Raw genomic sequence first — 16,502 nt, forward strand, 5'->3', positions numbered from 1 at the left:
AAAAACAATGTTCTAAGCACACACCACCAGAGAACCCCCAAAATAGCCTGTGTAAAAATAGCAATTGAACAGTTAAAGATATATTTTTTACATTTAATTTGCACTGGCTCTGCATTTAAATATTTTCACATAAAGATAATGGGTCATATACATTGTTTTATATTGAGTAAAGTTAAATCAGCAATTGATTTGACTTTGTATTCTTTCAGCTAAGACTGTAAATACCAGGGCCCTGTCTGCTCTGTATGAATACAAATGGCCTCAGTGGAGCCCTGCCAGTTTATAGCAGCAGAAAATGAAGGCCAGAGGATCAAAGGGTCTCTTCCATAAGAGCACGGATTTGTTTCCATGCCACCTTCTTCAAAAGGTTCTGAATTATCTGGTAAGTACTCCCCATACTAAAATTACTTTCTTTCAGTGGCACTGTGTGTATACAAGTATATATAATGATACCATTGTGCATTAATAGAATTATATTTAGAACCATAATGTCTACCAGACAGATTTGTCTGCATCTCTTTTCACTTCCTCAACTTTTATCTTAGTCTTTCACAACCACTATCTCATTAAATAGTTACTCTTCTTTTTACACCCACAAGGAGTAACTCTGAGAATTAATAGCTAAGCTTGCACCACAACCAGCAAAGGAAACAACCCTTATGATTCCTGCCCGAGTGGAAGTAGTACTAACTTCACATAAGACTTAGAGTTCCACCCCATTACTCATGAGCCTTCAAGACTGTGAAAGGAAAGAGTAACACCCCAGTGAGCAAAAAGTCCAATGCTGATAAGCTCTCTGACTGATGTGGGTGCAGGGCTCTATTGCACCTTAGACATCAATGAAATCGGGTATACAAGGAGATTAGAGAGATGTCTCACATAGGCCTGATTTCCAGTGAGTTCGCCCAACATCAGAGATTTTGCATTTCAAAATCCTCATCAGTGGGCTAGAAAGCAAGTACCACTCCCTGCTGCAACAGTCGCAAAGTTGACTCCAAGTAGCACTCACTTTCCTGTTCCATGTGAGAGATTTGTCTTTAATGCTTGTGGAAAATTGGAAAAGTGTTTAGAAAAGACCATAAAAAGGAAAGGAGAATGTCTCTCAACAACTCCTGCTGAAAATCTAGAATATATTTTTTTTCCTCTTTAATATTATTCAGACTCCACATCACCTCAGAAACAGAAACACAAATCCAGCTAACTAGTTCCATGTACATGGATAAAATTTAACATGCACATAATATATGTTCTTAAAAATGACTGGTAACAGAAAAGAGGAAAATATGCCTTCTCTCAGAAGTATAATCAAATAAAAGGTACAAGCCAAAAACAAGCCCAAGGGCAGGCCAACAGAACGTCATGCTCAGAAAATGTAGCCGGCATTGGCTAATCTCCACTGTGATATTCATCTCTCTTAATATAGAGCAAAGATCTAACTCATGAGTAGTGTAAATGTACGTGAATTATTCCCATTTCTCTGCATAAGATAAATGTCACTAAAGAGTTCCAATTTTGTTGGGTATTCTGCAGGAAAGTGTTTCTTTATATCAAACGGAACCATATAATGACTATACTGAATGACACTTATGGAGCATAATAGGTACTCTGAACATTTGGTAAGCGAATCATCTGCCTGTGAGAGAAGGAAGTGAATGGCTGGAGATGTATCCCTAATGCACAGAGAAAAATCGTTAATGAAATGAATAGAAAATGCACTTAAGAGTTTCCAGAGCTGATTTGGCCTGAAGATCATTATGAACCCCTGGACAAGTTCTCATTGACTATACTGGCAACAGGACTCCAGCAGGCAGGACTGATCTACAGCTTTTGTGCCTCATACCTTTCTAAAAGAATATAAAGAAGGAGTGCCAAATTCATTATCTTCATTAAATCATTTCACAAACCCACAAAAGCCCATCTTTATTTATGGTTGATTCTTTGTTTTCAGAATAGCAAATTATACACAGAGGTCTTAGACTAAAGGTTCCTTTGCTGTACCTTTGCTATACACACATATGTTAAGAGGTTGCATTCCTTGTTTCTCTGTTGATGCCTTTAAAGGCTGACCTTGTATCTTTGTACAGCAGTTTTCTATTTCTTCCTCATGGAGCTCTAGAAGAACTTCTTTCTTATCCCTCCCATTTATACACATCATCTACATCTTCAAGAATAAGGTTATTTAAAAAAACAGACCTGCTCAGCATTTTTTATCCGAATGTTTCATCGGAAAATTCCAGGCGGTCAGAGCTCAAGCACTTCATTCAAAATATCTTGGGTTCAACAAAATGCTTCATTGAATTTAAGTCTGTCCAATTAAAAAAAAAAAAAAAAAAAAAAAAAGTTTCCCAAACAGCTGCAAAATCTACTGCACAATCAATTGCATCACAATCTGTTTTAACTACAGTACAGGTATCATTTTGAGTGTGGATGTTAAGATATTTCTCATTACCTTCTACAATAAGGTCCTGTACAGATCAGTTCTTCTGTACAATATATTTCTAGTTTTACAGCACTCTTCTTACCATCTTACCTGAGCTTACTTTTGTTGTTGTTGTTAATCTACCCCTTAAGGTACATCCCTCTAATTGAGGTAAATACCATTCCTCAAAACAAATGCTATTCAGATTTCAGTGGTGCAAAGTTACAGTCTAGAAAGTTACTGATCAAAAAAAATTCCGTTGCAACATCAAAACACTTTGTTTTCTTACATTTCTGACAATGGAGCAGCCAATCAACTGCAGGGATTTCATCCAGAGTCTTTAAACAACTTGTGGTTCGGTCCCTACTCGCTGCTTAGGCACTGTTCCCATATTCATCACTTTAATTACCCACTTCAGAAATAATGGAGATAAGCCAAGGGCAAGACGTTGGTCAATCAACTTTAGCTAATGGACCAGAAAGACCAGTCATACAATCCAGAATTGTGATGTTAAAACAAGCCACATGAGCAAAGCTTCTACAGTAAGCTAAAAAAATAAATTCTAAACATTTTGTGGCACAAGTTCATACTATCTTGTGCCAGAGATGCACATTCTTCTCTCCCACTCATACTGTGTGTACTCTACTAAGCTCCAAAGTTTACGGTATTTCAGTGATGCAGAGTATAAGCCATAAACTAGTATCTGGAATCATCTACTGAAAAAAAAAAAAAAAAAAGTTAAATCTGACAGCCTTTCAATGCCAATTTTTTTAATGGATTCGATCACTATATTTTCTCTGTCTGGAAGGGTTTTTGTAGCAGTACATGTTTAATTGTCAGTAGTTATACAACAACAATTTTGATCAACTTGTTCAAAAAAGTTTATTGGAAACAGGAATATTTATTTCTCTGCAGAACTAAAGTAACTCAGAATAGAGGAAAATAACATCTCCAGATTTATTCCCTGTTATAACTCTGTATCTTTAAATCTTATAATGACAGGGAAAAAGCCTATAGACTGATATGTCAGCTGCAAAAAGCTGTTGCTTGCACTACTGAAAGAATAGGCAAAGGCAGCTTTAGGACTAGCTCTGGACTAGTCAGTACCAAATACAAGCCAGATACTGCTATTCTGAATCACACCAGCTTGTTTTGGTCCTATGGAGCAATTATTCCAGCATGCCTAGACTGAGGCAACGTGGGCTTCACTCCGGTAAAGGATTTTTTTTCTTTTTTACAAAAGAGAATTCATAGCTGTTGTTAGAGACATCTTTCCAACTGCCTTGTACCACCTGGAAAACTGCAAAGAAGCTGAGCACTGGGGCCTAAAAATATTAAAGGCCACTGATATATTCAAAAATCCCATGGGGTTTAGGTACCAAAAGAGACCTCCTTAGCCAACCTGAATGCCAAGACAAATCGGTGTACAGAATACAAAAAGATAGTAAAAGTTCTTCACTGGCTGAAGGGCTACTAAACAAGCAATTCTGAGCAAGCACTATCTCCCTGCTTTGTGCTTTCATTTGGACTAGAAGGAGGTATAGAGAAAGGCAGCCTCAGGCTCCAAGGCACCTTGGTGGAACAAGTAAAAAAATCCTGACATCAATTACTGCCCACACAGATAAAAACACAAAGTAAGGGTAAAACAAGAAGCTAGCTCTACCCCGTAAAATGTTTTTCACTAGCACTGCACACAATGTCACTCAGGGTGCATCTGGTTCAGTCTTCAGCTCCTGCTGGACTTGACATCTGTCCTCTCTTCTTCTCTTCAGACAATTCTATAATGGCGTTCAGCTCGGCTTCAGAGAACTTTGGGGTCAATGCCACATTGTCATAATCAAATTCTTCATCGAGTGAGAATGGTTGAACATCATCCCCTAGTAACTGTAATGAACAAAAACAGATGCATAAATAATATTGCTGCAAGTAATGATAAGGAAGCTCAAAATATAAACTTCTAATTAATATTTAATTAAACTATTTTTCTGACTCCAGCACTCTCAGCTGATTAAGCTGTTTTTAAGTAAAAGAATAAATTCAGTTATTCAATTTGACCTAATTTAAGTCATTTAATGTGCTCCATTTGTACTGCACTATATCTGAATGAATATCATTAGCTAATTTTGCTCGAGGCGAGGAATCTAAAAACCTTCCTTGCACACATCTATTACATTTCTGCCACTTGTAGAGCCAGGGCTTTGGGGATATGGGCAAGTTATGTACAGCCATGTTAAATTTCAAAGACAGATTCCATATCCTTAAAATTTGGGCTAATAACACATAAAGCCTCGGTGTACATCTGATACTAATGTAATGTGCTGCGCAGAACACAGTTTCAACAAAGGACAGGAGTGGAATAAGCAAAATGACATATAATCAATGTTCAGACTCTAATCACTTTCACCATTTCAGAGATACGCAACTTGATGGTTTGGATTTCTTACATGATGAACACAGGGTCTGACTGTGCTTGCCGATATTTGCTCTCCTGACATATTGTACAGTGTTTCTATATTGCTTCTCATAGAAATATCTTAGAATAAACTCTCTGCCTATAAAATAACCTGATGAAAACAAATCACCATGGCAGGCTGTATGCTGAAAAGGAACTGCAGGAGGCCACAGCACAAAAGGTTTATGGTAAGCATTTACATAAAATGAATTCCACAGCTACACAGGAGACACATTCTCACTGCCCAAACTGTACACAAATGTTCTCTATCTTTTGAGAAATTAATATAACATATCCAGAAATTTCATCCATGACAGGAGGTAGCACACCTCCTCAAGGGCTTTGTGTTTCCAAGAATTAAGTACTCCAGTACCAAATCAGCCAAACATTTAAACACTTATTTTCAAACATCTGACAAATCCTCATTGAAGCATTACAGTTTACTTAATAATGCACCCTTTACAAGGATACTTACAAGATATTCACTGCTATGTCTGGTGGGTGCCCTGCTACTGGCGAGAAAACTTCTCTGACTTATTATTATATAATAAGAATAATATATTATTCTCTGTCATTAACTGTGTCACTGCAGCTTCTTATAAAATGCTAACAGAAATTTTGTAGGGTATCGTGTCTTCTAAATCGAGCAGTGACTGTAAAATGCTCAGTATCCTTCCTTGCATCCAACAAAACAAATAAGCATATTCTGTCTGATTGAACAGGAAATATTTTTCAAGTTTTGTATAATTTCATTAATCACCGACATTGCTTAATGTTCCAGGGACCTGGCTTCAACAGGTGCTGGAACATATAAATCATCCTAGATACAGACCCCTAGAACACTGGCATTTATAAATATGATAAATGACCTTTGTAGATAAAGTTAGTCTAGGAAAAGGTATTAATTCTACATGCAAACATTACCTTGCTTATGTCCATGGACTATCCCTGGTAAGCCATCATTAACTTTTACAAACAGCACATTCAAGAAATCTTTACATAACACAAAGCCTGCACACCACAAGCTCTCTTTCCCATTAGGGCTATGATCAACTCCTTGGCCTCCTCACTATATTTATGGTCAGTTTCATCTTTCCTACAGGCAAAGACTCCTAAAATTCCATATAGTAAGGGTACTAGCAATTGGGTTACATTACTACCTTTCTTTCCTTTGGGGAAATACAAAACACTTCTAAAATACAATGCAACATACAAATATTTTCCGGTTAGTTTGGTTGTAAACATATTCACATCTAAAGGTAATTAAGCTAAGAACAGTTTAAGTTACAGTAAACCTTCATAGGGATTCTATAAGAACAAATTTATCCTTCTTCTTCTAACACAGTTATGGAAAGCATACAGTCATTCACTGTGCCCTTGCGTTGAACTTCCTGTCTTTCCAATAACTTTTTATGCAGATGCAGAAAAAAAAAATGGAAAAAAAATGGAAAAAAAAATGTTTAGGAAAAAAAAAAAGGAAACCCAAAATGCTAACTGGAGATAGATGCCAAAGTATAACTTACCTGATTTCATTGATACCTATTTTTCTATTACACATTCATTGCACATTTGAAAAGTTTATTCACATTGCATATTTATCAGTGTGCTTCATCTCTCAAATGAGCATTCAAAGCAGTAGGGATTCTTTTCTTCGTCTCTCAGGAAGCTATTCACTTCAACCTTCCATGCAGACAAGCAGTATAAATTTTTTATATTGCAAACTGCAATTTTGATCTATTTCAAAAGGAAGACATTTTGCAGTAGAACCCTGAATCCTCTGAGCTGATCAAGTCATTATCTTGTTATTTTTGCCTAAGGAGCTGAGAGAAATTTGTGAATTTCAGGTGTCTAATTTAACATCTAATTGAAATCTTTTTGAGAGCTCTCTGGGAATAGAATTTTGCTCTATTAGAAAACTGCCAGTTTGCTTAAGATTGCTTCTGTGATTTACTCTCTGAAGAAAGAATCATTTTCATTTACAGTTCCTGCATGTCCAAATTAAGGGAAAAAGAATGCAATATTCATATTAATAACTTAAGTATTTTGCTAGAGGCTGTTCATAATAATTTTGTAAATAAAATACCTTAAAGTTGAGACTTTCAAAAGTCTATTAATAATTGGTGGCTGAGTTCTTTTTATTAATCTGTGTGGTGTTACAGTTAACTGAACAGCTTGACTCTCTTCTTCTAAATCCTGTACTTCTGTGTAATTACGGCACACTACAATTCACTTGTTCAAATTATGTAAAGGATGTGCATACTCCCACTGATGATTTCATTGTATACTCAAAAGAAAACTTACCAAGTCAATAACAATGAGTAAAAAAAAAGGAGGAAAGGCATGTGTGCCTTTATATATCATATAAACTTAGTATGGGTTACTGGGGAAAAAAAGTTTGTCTTGAGCTAGGGGCACTGGACTGAAAGTCAATAAATCATGGCCCATTTTCCACTACTGCTTCATCATCCTGGACAAGTCACTCAATCTCTGTGTCTTTACCAGCCTCTTAAAAGATACAAGTCTTCCATCTTCCTTCACTTTGTCAAGCCTGTCTTTAGGTTACAAGTTCTTCCTTGTTCTTGTTGCATTTATGCATAGCACTTAGTAGAAACAAACATCAGTTGAGGCCTAGCACTAGCATCTTAGACCAAAAGAGGTCAATGGAAGCTGCATTTTAGGTTTTAGATGCTGCCATTCCGCAGTTAAAATGATAAAAAGGGGCATGATAAATTCTTCTTTGAATGCTCAAACTAAAGACTAACAATGGGGAATAGAAGGGTAGAATTCATCTTTCCTAATCCCAGCTATACAAAAGTTAGGCCTTTAGATTAAAGCAGCCAGCCAAAAAAGAACCAGCCTGAGAGTCAGCCTCTGAGATCAGACAGAGATATATTATATCTTAGGACAAATGCTGACAGCAAGTGAGATGAATCACTTACTGGAGGTGCTTCTCTCTTCCTCCTGATGACAGGACTACATTAGACTAAATTCAGAGCTGAAATTAGGTGACATGAGCCCCACTTTGAATGAATGCGAATAGTAAGTGTATGAAAAATATGCATTCAACTGAAGTTATATACATGCGGGGGGAAATAAGAACAAATAAAGAACCTAGAAATTAACACTTACAGTTAATAAATAAATAAACATAAAACCTGTCTGTTATGAAAGTATTAAGTAGAAATAAAGAAGACAATAAATATCCGGGTAGGGGAGGTAAATGTTATGTGATAATGTATTTCAATCATGGAGGGAACGCTGCTTCCACTGTTTCAATTTGTGGGAGGTCTTGTATGGTGCACTGTCTATATTAAAATTTCAGAATATATATATATATATAAATGTCTAAAACCAGGGTAGAAAGAGGAAGCAGAATTGCTGGCCAAATAATTTCTTGTGCCATTGCTGTGTCAACAGTTTTTGATAGAAGAAACATGTTCAGGGACAGCTGTTCTTGAATAATTAGCCAAGTTGTGCACTGGGCTTTAACAGAGCTTCTTTTTTACATTAAACTTTCCCTAGCAATACATTCAGAGATGTAAAACTTCCACTGAAGTCCCTCACAAATATGTCCATAGCACAGATATTCTGCTCCTCCATTGCACTTGATTATTTTTCATAGAGAAGGGTTTTCCCTTATGCACTGCAAAGAAAAACAAAATAGGCAGCCACATTCTGTTGCCCTTCCCTAACAGATTTGTTTTGATGGACAGGGAACAGTCATTTCAAAGCAGGGATGTCTTCAGGGTAAATCTTTTTCTCTTTCTCAAGTAGTCCTGCCATAAGCAATGCAAGACTTAATTTTCACAGCAATGACAATTTGAAGCACTGAGGGATTTTAAAATAGACCTGTTCAGCCTTGACAGTTCTAAAAATCAGGCCACGTTTCTATTATCTAAGTGAAGGCACTAAAACATGTATAATTTAGGGGAAAGACTGCCTTCATTTTGAGTATTGCAGAGTGTGGCACCAACCAAACAGTTGTGAAAATCCTAAGTATTTGTTCTTGAAAAATGCAGCAACCCTTAACCAATGTAATACTAGTCAGTTTCCCTTTCAAAACCCAACTTTTCCTCAAACAGAAATGAATTTTGCATGCAGTGGGATCTTCATCTATTTTTCATGAATTATAACTTAAAGAGTCGTATGCAATCATTTATGAACACTGCAGGCTGCTACAACTCTCCTTCTTTGATTTTATACAGAAGTTATCAAATGAGCAAGCTATAAAACCTCATTCTACGTTTTTTTGTGTGGCAATGGATACTTCTCAAGGCAAAAAACTTTGAATTACGTCAATCCTTAGGGAAAAGAGCAAATATTTTTATTCACAGAATGGAAGGTATTAGAGCTTGAAAGGTCATTTTAGAACATTTACTTTTTCCCAAAGCAGACTTGTTCCTTATAGTAAAGAGTTTATTGCAAAGAACCAACCACAATTCAGCTCTGGAAATGAGACACCATATGCCCTGCCATACCATCAATCCTTCCATGGTCAGACATCATTTATAAACTTTGTTTAAGCCTCATGGGACATCAATAAACATATGAAGCTACCAAAACTGCCCCATTTTAGCCAGAAGCTAACTTCAGCTTTTATTATGATGATCACGCAAGGGAAAAAGTGTTGTGAAAAATACTTTGCAATATAAACATCCCGGAAAGTTAATGCTCACAATGACTATTTGGATAGGAAGTTTAATGACTTAAAGTAAGCCTGTGAGCAATCCACAGCTTCTGTTCTAGTTTGAAAAGGTCTGAAATTCTAAGGGAAAATGGCAATTCTAAATTAAAACTTGTATTGATTGTGTCTGATTAAAAGGCTGAAACTCCATGCCACATAGCTCTCCATGCCAGACCTAGACAATACAGATCCTCAGCAGCATCTTGCTACTACTCATTTCCAAAAGAACAAATTCCAATTCTGATCACAATATATTCTAAAACCTTTTTCAAATGTCACATTAAAGTGATTATTCACTACCTCATTGCTGCAGAAGATAGTTCCTATATCCAGCTCAATGAGAACTGCACGATGTTGCAAGACCATGCAATCATTTGAAAATTAAATGGCCCACGTAAGTTATGATTTCTCAAAAGGTCAGGAAGTGCAAGAGTTTGCTTGAATATTTTGCAAATTACACCAATTAAATATTAAAAAGCCCACATACAACTTGGAGTGCTGATGTCTACAATTTGAAAACACAGGATTATACAGCAACATTGTGCAAAATAAAGCAAAACCATGTATAAGAGTACTCAATTCTTAATGTACTTCAGAATTCATTAGTTCAAAAATTAAGAATGTGATCTGTGAACTCACAGAAGTTCCACACAATCCCTCTGTCCCCATGGGAATAATATTAGAAGCCAACTTTTTTTTTTAAGTGTTTAAATAAATAAATCTGACCTCATACCTCTTGCGTTTTGCTGTCCAATGGCTGTGGCACCGACAAGGTTCTGAACTTCCGCTGAACAGGCTTATCAAAAGCAGGTATACAGCAAGTAACTGTCTGTTCCACCTGTCCTGGAAGAACTAATGACCCTGCTGAATAAAAAATACTCAACTTTATCCTTCTATCAATGTATGTTAACACAATCATGTGTAAAATCCTGTTGTGCTTAGATACAGACAGAAGCTTTTTAGTCAAAGTGTGTTGCACTTGTTGTTGCATAGTATATAGCTATTATCTTGCAAACAGATGCATGCAGTCCTGAGCTAGAATCTAGATAATAAAATATACTATTCTAAGGAAAAATCAAACTTGATTAAACAGATGGCTAGCTCTTCTTTCCTGAGGATGCTGAATTAAAATTCTGGATCTAGAAATTCCTAAACTCAGAGAAAATTTGGGATTAGATTTCTCTCTTTCATCAAGAAGGAAGGAAGGACCTGAGCAGAAACTTTGGCGAGAAAAGTTATGCAAGACCAGGATTAAGTCTGGTATTTTCATTGATTAGCTGGGCAACCCGTTTCAACTCTCTTTTCCTGGAGTTTCACCATCTTATACATTGGGCATAAGGAATCTTTGCAATGCATCTGCCTTAACGTGAATCTCCTGAAGCATAATGTAAAAATACCTGAAAGAAGAAATAGTATTTCCTACTAGAGTGCCAGATGACTGTTGTCCAAGGACATTTCAGGGATGTTTGTCCCTCCCTGAACTTTCCAGAGGCACCGAAGAGGAATTCTACATATCCAGGATACAGGAACACGTAACCTTTTCACATTGGCTGGATTTGGCCCATAGTTCACAAGTACACAGATTGCTGAATCACTTTTCCTTTACACACCTAAGCAAAACATTCATACTGGGAAAAGTAGATTTACTTTCTGTGACAGCTTAGAAGGATATGCCTTAGATTTTAGAAATATATTTTAAAGTGGATCAATCTCAGCTCAGCTACAGCACAGATGTGTCCATCTTGTCTCAGTAATGCTTCCACGAAGAATCTTAAGGGAACCATATGTCTTGCAATTTAGTTGAAGGATTACATAAATCAACCTACTATTTTTTCTGCCTGGTACACAAATTCCTTACAACTTTACACTAGATTTTAGTAGCTTGATTTCCTCTTGAAATCTCAGAATAAACTTTGAAAATGTTGCTTGAATGTCACTTAATGCTACCAACAAGAGGGTACATAGGTCGACAGTGAAAAGAAAGAAATGACCATTTATCTCTGCCTGCACACATTTTCACCACAGCAGTGTGGTCAAGGACCTGTTATCCTCCTGTAAATCTGCATTTTAAAATAATGATTTCCAAGCTATGCCTTAAAAAAATCCATGATCAAATACTTCATTTAGCTTTTCTCTTGACAACTTTATTTCAAGGCCTATCTACTTTGGGTTTGTAAAGTAGAATGTATTTATTAAAGATCTGAATTTACTCCCTTGGGTATCTCATTCCTGGATTTTTGTGTTTTGGTTTGTGGTTCACATATAAGTGGTTTACAATTTTCATGCCTACACTCTTGGTTGCATATATCTATCTCTAGTCATCTATGTGCTTTCAGTGCTTGTTCTCAGCATAGCATTTGATCTTATTCTGCATCAGTCACATAGGAAAGCTTTCTGAAAAAAGCTGTGCAGTCCACAGGAATATATGCTATGGCTTCACATGCTCTGCAACTGCTTTTTTGATTCCTTTATAACTGGTGTCAAAACAGGACAGAAGGAAGATGTGAATGCTCATTTAAAGGCAATGGCATCTTCTGCTATTGTTTCAAACTTGCACCCTAAATATATATCCTCACTGAAGAGAGGAAAGCCTGGACATCAAGGGGTTTGTATCATCTCCTGATATAAACACTGCACTTATTTCTGTACTAAGAGCAGTTTTTCCCCCACAACAGACCAATCTGTGGAGAAAAGATGAGGAGGAAGCACTGTTATGTAACCACCTGGCAATGGCTCAAAAAGACAACTCTTAAAAATTGGGACAACAGAAGGAAATTTATTTTTGCTTTTAGCAAGAAGTGCTTGTCATACTCAGAATGTCAATTCCAATTTTTTAAGGCTCGTTAGTAATGCAAACAATGTTTGAAATTTCCTTCAATCACCCCCTAAGAATGTGGTAATCAAACTTTGCTTGCCAGTAGACATGCCAGGAATGAGCTTTGTCTCTCTATCCTGGCTGCATGACAGCATATGAAAGTCTAATCGGTAAATGCTGCTTTCCCTGATAATGTTTAATCAAGAAACTCCTTCAGAGAGTAAAATTAGGGAGTTTTGACAGTCCTTCTCGGTGGGAGCTCCCAAAGGAACTGTATGCTATTGTAAGTTCTAGCCAGTACCTCACAGCTGGGTTAGGCTGATGCTACAGCACTAGTGGATGATGATCCTAATTAAGCTGCTAATTATGTTCTCTGTGGAGGTGATTAATTAGCAACAGGAATGCCTTGAATACTGCCAATGGCACCATATATAGAGATAATTGAGCAGGCATGATATCAAAAATCTGAGAAGAGATCTTGAAATGCACCTTCCCTCATACCAGGAAGAACCAACTTCCTGGATGATGCGGCAGTGAACTTCTACAATTTTACTCAAGTCCTGCACGGTGCAGTGAACAGATTAGGAAACTGAGCAATTCTTTTTAGTTCTTTTTCTTCACGTGATAGACCCACAGAAAGTGACTATTGAATTTGTGAAGACCACTAAATTGTTTTGTTGCTGTTTGATTTGTACCACTGACATTAATTATAAATAGAGAAACAATTTGTTGTCATAAATTGGATGTGAACCCTCTGGAGGGAAGTTCAAAGTCTTAACTTTACCATTACTGAGCCAACTGATGCACAGCTGTAGATAGGCTAAGAAAGGCTTTACCACTTTCAGACACTACATTTGACAAAAATTCTGTTGATGGGGAGATGAGGAGGAGGTAGCACTAACAAAAAATATTAAAAGCTAATTTTTGCTCTCTCTGTTTCTGAAGCTTTAGACTGCTAGCCCCAAAGAGCTGTCTAGTGTGAAATCATCTTAAGGCAGTGTTAAATGGGTTGCAGAGACTGAAGGAGAAAAAAAGCAACAGGTTCTTATGTTTGGTGGAGCCCCATACTTGATAAAAAACTACAGAACTCTGAATCCTGTTCCCCAAGCTGATTTTTCTGGATGTAAAAATAGGCTTGAAATATATATGGGAAGGCACAGATTATGGAAAATAATATATTGATATGATTTGCCTAAAGGATGGTTTATTTAAATAATCAAATAGTTATGCTTACCCTCAAATTTAAAGTGACTGAGTCACTCAGGTTCTCCCTAACTTCTGTGGGCTACAGAAAACTGGGACCTTGAAAAGACAAATTTTCATGTATCAGTGTTCTAAGCCTGATGAGGATGAGACTCCAATATCCTTGCTTATGCATCCTCACTCATGCATTTAATTAGTCCTATTTTGATATCCTTCTGTATTTAAAAAAGACCACATTCAAGGTTCCTAGCCATGCTTCTACGTATTTTGTATTTTATACAAGTAGTACCTACTATTACCTAAGTATCCTTTCAGCCCTTCAGCAAGTGATTTGTCTCCAGTCCTGGAAAGGAATTCTGTTGCCAAAACACAGGTACTAGGCATCTGTCCCTGGAGAAAGCCTGATCATTTCTATTGTTGCCTTAAGCCACTTACAATTATAGATTAAATTCAATGAGAAAAAGCAATTAAACAGTCCACCATACGCATACTGTCTCTATACCGTGGGTTAAAGCTATGGTTTAGGGCAGCAATTCTACTTTGCCAATCAAGCTTTACTGAGCCAAAGACACACAATGAAAAAGCACTGCCTTGGTTTCAGGCTTGCAGCCCAGTGCTGTCTAATGAAAACAGCTACAACAAATTTGCACAGTGGCCAAATCTAAGGGCTGCTTTTTCCATAAGAAGCAGCTGTGTTCACACCCCAAAATATACTGGATTTAGGAAAATCAAAAGGACCACTGCTAGAATGATTCTCCAAGATCACCCTCCAAAAGGCACTGGTTTAGATGGGATGTTTTAACAGCTATTTTCTACCATAATTTTCACACCTTCAGCTTTGAGTCATTTCCCCTTAAGGGTGACTATCTATTGTATTAAGGTACATTTCATCTGCCCTTAAAGCTACATGAAGTATAGAGATACTGAACAGTTGCCAATAACAAGTAGAGATAAAAGCCTGTTGTAATTTTTCTCTGGGTATCCTAGCTTGTTGTGCCAATATGAACTCTATCATTTGGCATGCAAGTGGCAGCATTTAAAGAGGCCAGCAACAGCATGCCTTTCAAATTTGTGCCGTACTTTGCCTCATTTATAAACTCATTGGAACCCTTCACCAGTAATCCTTCATTAAGGTGGCCATTAGCAATATCATGGAACTTCACTATGGCAAACAATAGTAGCAATATCAGTTTGTATTTTAATTTGCATGTTGTTGCTATGCTTTCTATAAGAACAAGAATATACATCTCCTACAATGAAGCCTATCAAGTGGATTTTAATATATAAGGGAACTATCCAACGACGAGGCCTGTTTTCTGCACACTGACTTAGTAGCCAACGGGATTTTTTTTTCTTGACTGAATAGCTGTCTCCATTGAAACCTTGCACAAGATACAGACTGTGGGTTTCCCAGGTAGAAGTTAGGTTGCTGTTTACCTTCTTTACACAGCAAAGAAGGAATAATTAGCTTCTGGCCGTGCAGTGTTATAAAATACAATCTAAATGCTTCATGTTGTTACTGAGATCTGTTGATTGCTTAGGGGCTGATGTGGCCTCTTTCTGCACTGAAGGATTGTGTGCGGGGAGTGCTGTCTCACGGGAGGAGCTGAGGACAGCAGATATTGAAAGCCAAATCAAATGTTATGTAAAAAACTACTAATTAGCACACTGATAATCTACAGTAGAGATGGAACAACATTATGTTTATTATTATTATTGATAATTACCAATAAAAGCAGTAACAAAAACTTTCCTGCTGTGGTCTGCACAAAGTCATTTTCAAACAGTACAAACAGATGATCATTTTAGTAATTCCCATCTTGTTCAAATGCAGTCTTTATCACTAGGTGTTTCTGGATGTATGTGATTAGCATTTACCCTCTCACACACACAAATACACCGAAACGACTTAAAAGCCTGTAGAGAGGCAAGATCTGACGTGGTCCATAAAATGGCAACTATCCCCAAGCTCTGTCACAACTCTTCTTTCCTCACTGCCCTGCACAGTGTTTTAGCGTTGGGCTTATTTCTCGTCATCTAATTTATGGCCTGTTTCAAGCTCAAGATATTTAACCATACTTCTACCCAACTAGATATTGAAAAGCCTCTTTGCATCAATGAAATGTGAGTTTAGGCTTCCCCTAGTGAGCCCTAGTTTTTAAGATACTATGACAATATAAGGCAAACACAGAACAATGTCCTAACAAAGGGAAAAATGGGCACACAAACACTGCACCAAAAAGAAATCTTTAATTCCCAGATCTGATGCAGGACAGCTATCTTACTCCCTCCTTTCTGAAATTCCCAGTCTGGGAGAAAGAACGTTTGCTGTAAATAAACTTGACTTTTATTGTTTATTGTTTTCCTGTGAGTTACAACCAAGCTCAATATTCATCAACTGGAGGTCTGTAAGCCCTCTGGACTTCATAAGGATTCTGCACATACAGAGAGAAAAGACTAATCAAAGAGTTAATGGATTAGACAGACTAATTAAATGGCAATAACTAAGGACCAAAGCAGTGCTCTGTCACAGCTTCTTGCAGTGACCTTAGGCAAATCCCTTAATCTGCATGGCTTGGTTTCTTTGTGCAGTCACAGATCCAGATGAGGAAAATAAATTTAATCACCAAAAGGTCTTCTGTTCTGGTGGTAATAAAAACCACACACCTATAATAGACAAATACCTAAAAACACTAGATTTTTATTTACTTTTTAGAAGCAGGAGAGTTAAAATCATTATAGGCATAATAGAGCAGTTCAACACCATGTGAGATGCTCATAACTGGAATGCTAAAAGAAGTTCAATGTGCTTTCCAGGTAAGTCTAATTTATTATAAGCCCAGGATGAAATCACTATAGTGAGTAGGGACAACATTTTCATTTTACAGAAGTCTCTCAGCACCCAATTTAATTTGTGGGTTACACTTTG

General features: G+C 37.0%; 2 protein-coding genes across 7 annotated transcripts in view; one reads left to right on the forward strand and one right to left on the reverse strand.

The window, feature by feature from the left end:
- RAG2 (recombination activating 2) overlaps positions 1-16,502 on the forward strand; it is a 124,407-nt gene that overhangs the window by 80,168 nt on the left and 27,737 nt on the right. For both annotated transcript variants that reach the window (XM_035326938.1, XM_035326940.1), the window contains exon 3: positions 210-382. The gene's annotated coding sequence lies outside the window, so the exon portion shown is untranslated. The remainder of the gene's footprint in view (positions 1-209; positions 383-16,502) is intronic.
- IFTAP (intraflagellar transport associated protein) overlaps positions 1,134-16,502 on the reverse strand; it is a 40,411-nt gene continuing 25,042 nt past the window's right edge. For 4 of the 5 annotated variants that reach the window (XM_035326945.1, XM_035326948.1, XM_035326946.1 and 1 more), the window contains exons 6-7: positions 10,289-10,419; positions 1,134-4,303 (exon numbers count right to left, since the gene is read on the reverse strand). In XM_035326945.1, coding sequence (XP_035182836.1) covers positions 4,139-4,303; positions 10,289-10,419 — 296 coding nt within the window. In that variant the 3' untranslated portion in view covers positions 1,134-4,138. The remainder of the gene's footprint in view (positions 4,304-10,288; positions 10,420-16,502) is intronic. The other variant, XM_035326949.1, reaches the window with a different exon arrangement.

Source organism: Oxyura jamaicensis, chromosome 5, assembly GCF_011077185.1.
Source record: "Oxyura jamaicensis isolate SHBP4307 breed ruddy duck chromosome 5, BPBGC_Ojam_1.0, whole genome shotgun sequence".
In the NCBI taxonomy this organism is placed as follows: domain Eukaryota; kingdom Metazoa; phylum Chordata; class Aves; order Anseriformes; family Anatidae; genus Oxyura; species Oxyura jamaicensis.